General features: G+C 29.7%; 1 protein-coding gene across 1 annotated transcript in view; it reads right to left on the reverse strand.

Moving 5' to 3' along the window:
* Window positions 1-1,453, reverse strand: part of LOC107605424 (protein PMR5) — a gene marked incomplete in the record, with an annotated part of 6,267 nt that overhangs the window by 1,759 nt on the left and 3,055 nt on the right. The window contains 1 exon segment of the mRNA XM_016307337.2: window positions 790-948. Within this exon segment, the coding sequence (XP_016162823.1) occupies window positions 790-948 (159 nt within the window).

Genomic DNA, 1,453 nt, shown 5'->3' on the forward strand with positions numbered 1-1,453 from the left:
TTTATAAGTCATATTCATCGGATGATGCAAGTGTTTTGTTTCACCGACAAGATTTTCAATTGAAAAAGAAAATAATTTTTAACTTTTTTGAGGACATTGTATCAAAACAACACGATCCAGCACTTCATGTCACATGAGTGGCCATGAAGGCGACAAAAGGTACCTTCCCATTTTGAAATTCTTTTTATATATATTATATAGTAATTAACTTTGAACAAAATGTATTATTTTCTATTAATATAGACTATTAAACAAGATATCCATATTGGTTAGTTTGGGACAAATGTTGCTAAAAAGTAACATTTTTTGATATAACATTTTCAAATAACGTAATTCCAAGCATTTAATTATTCAACTTGTTCGGAAAATTATTGCTTACCACTATCATATGACTAGTGAGAGTGTGTGAGTGATAAAGATAGATTGGACCAAGCGACAAAAAAACGCCCACGAATTCCTTCAGCTGTAAGTAAAATATCTAGGTATTGAATCAACTTAAGTTAGCCAACTGATCAACTCACTCGTTCACTTAAACAAGTGTCAGGATTTGTATATACAGCAACTCATTCGCCAGCGACAGACTATTAAATGGAGCTCAAATTTGTGACAAATTAATCATTGGCCTGTCGAATTGGAGAATACCATAGACAACCCCAAAAAAAAAATCTAAATATTGAAAATGCCACCCCAAAGACAAGAAAACTCACACACATACAATAATGTAAGAGAGAGAAGTTGAAGTCAATAATAAAGACATAGAAAGAAGTGAGAGAGTAAGAGGGTACTTACTTGGTGTGAGTAGGAGAAATTCCCAAGAAGAATACTTTGGTTCTGGTTCTGTCAATATTAGTGTCCACCCAATTAGCCCATGTTCTTAGTCCTCTTTCCAAAGCTGCCAAACGATCCATGTTTGGATAGTATTTCCCTCCTAGTTCTATGTAATCCCATCTGCACTTAATATTAATAATAAGGGTTTAGATATCCGGGTACAGATTAAGATTACTATTAATAGAAGTTTTTAAATTTTTTATATTAATAAATACATAATAAATATATTAAAATCAATTTTATACTTTTTTATGAACTAAAAATACAAGAAATTAGCTTGAGTTGGCTCATGATGTAGTTGATTCCCTAGATTTTTTCATAACCAATACATTGGAAACTTAACTTTTGTATGGTTTTTAAAAAAAAATTAGTTTGTAATCTTAACATAAAATATCACCAATTTTAACCATTTTATGTTTACTCTCAATTCTGAAATTCAATGCTTTAACCAATTAACCAAATTAAAAAGAAAACATCAATTCTCTTTCAAAAATCACCAATGCAAACTTAAACTACATAAATATTTTAGGTAAAAAGAAATTAGAAAGATAAGCATTGTTTAGATTTTTTGATGAATAATGTCTAATTCTCTAAAAGAAAATAAAAGAGGAAGAGATTGTTTTCC

This window comes from Arachis ipaensis, chromosome B01, assembly GCF_000816755.2.
Source record: "Arachis ipaensis cultivar K30076 chromosome B01, Araip1.1, whole genome shotgun sequence".
Classification (NCBI taxonomy): Eukaryota; Viridiplantae; Streptophyta; class Magnoliopsida; order Fabales; family Fabaceae; genus Arachis; species Arachis ipaensis.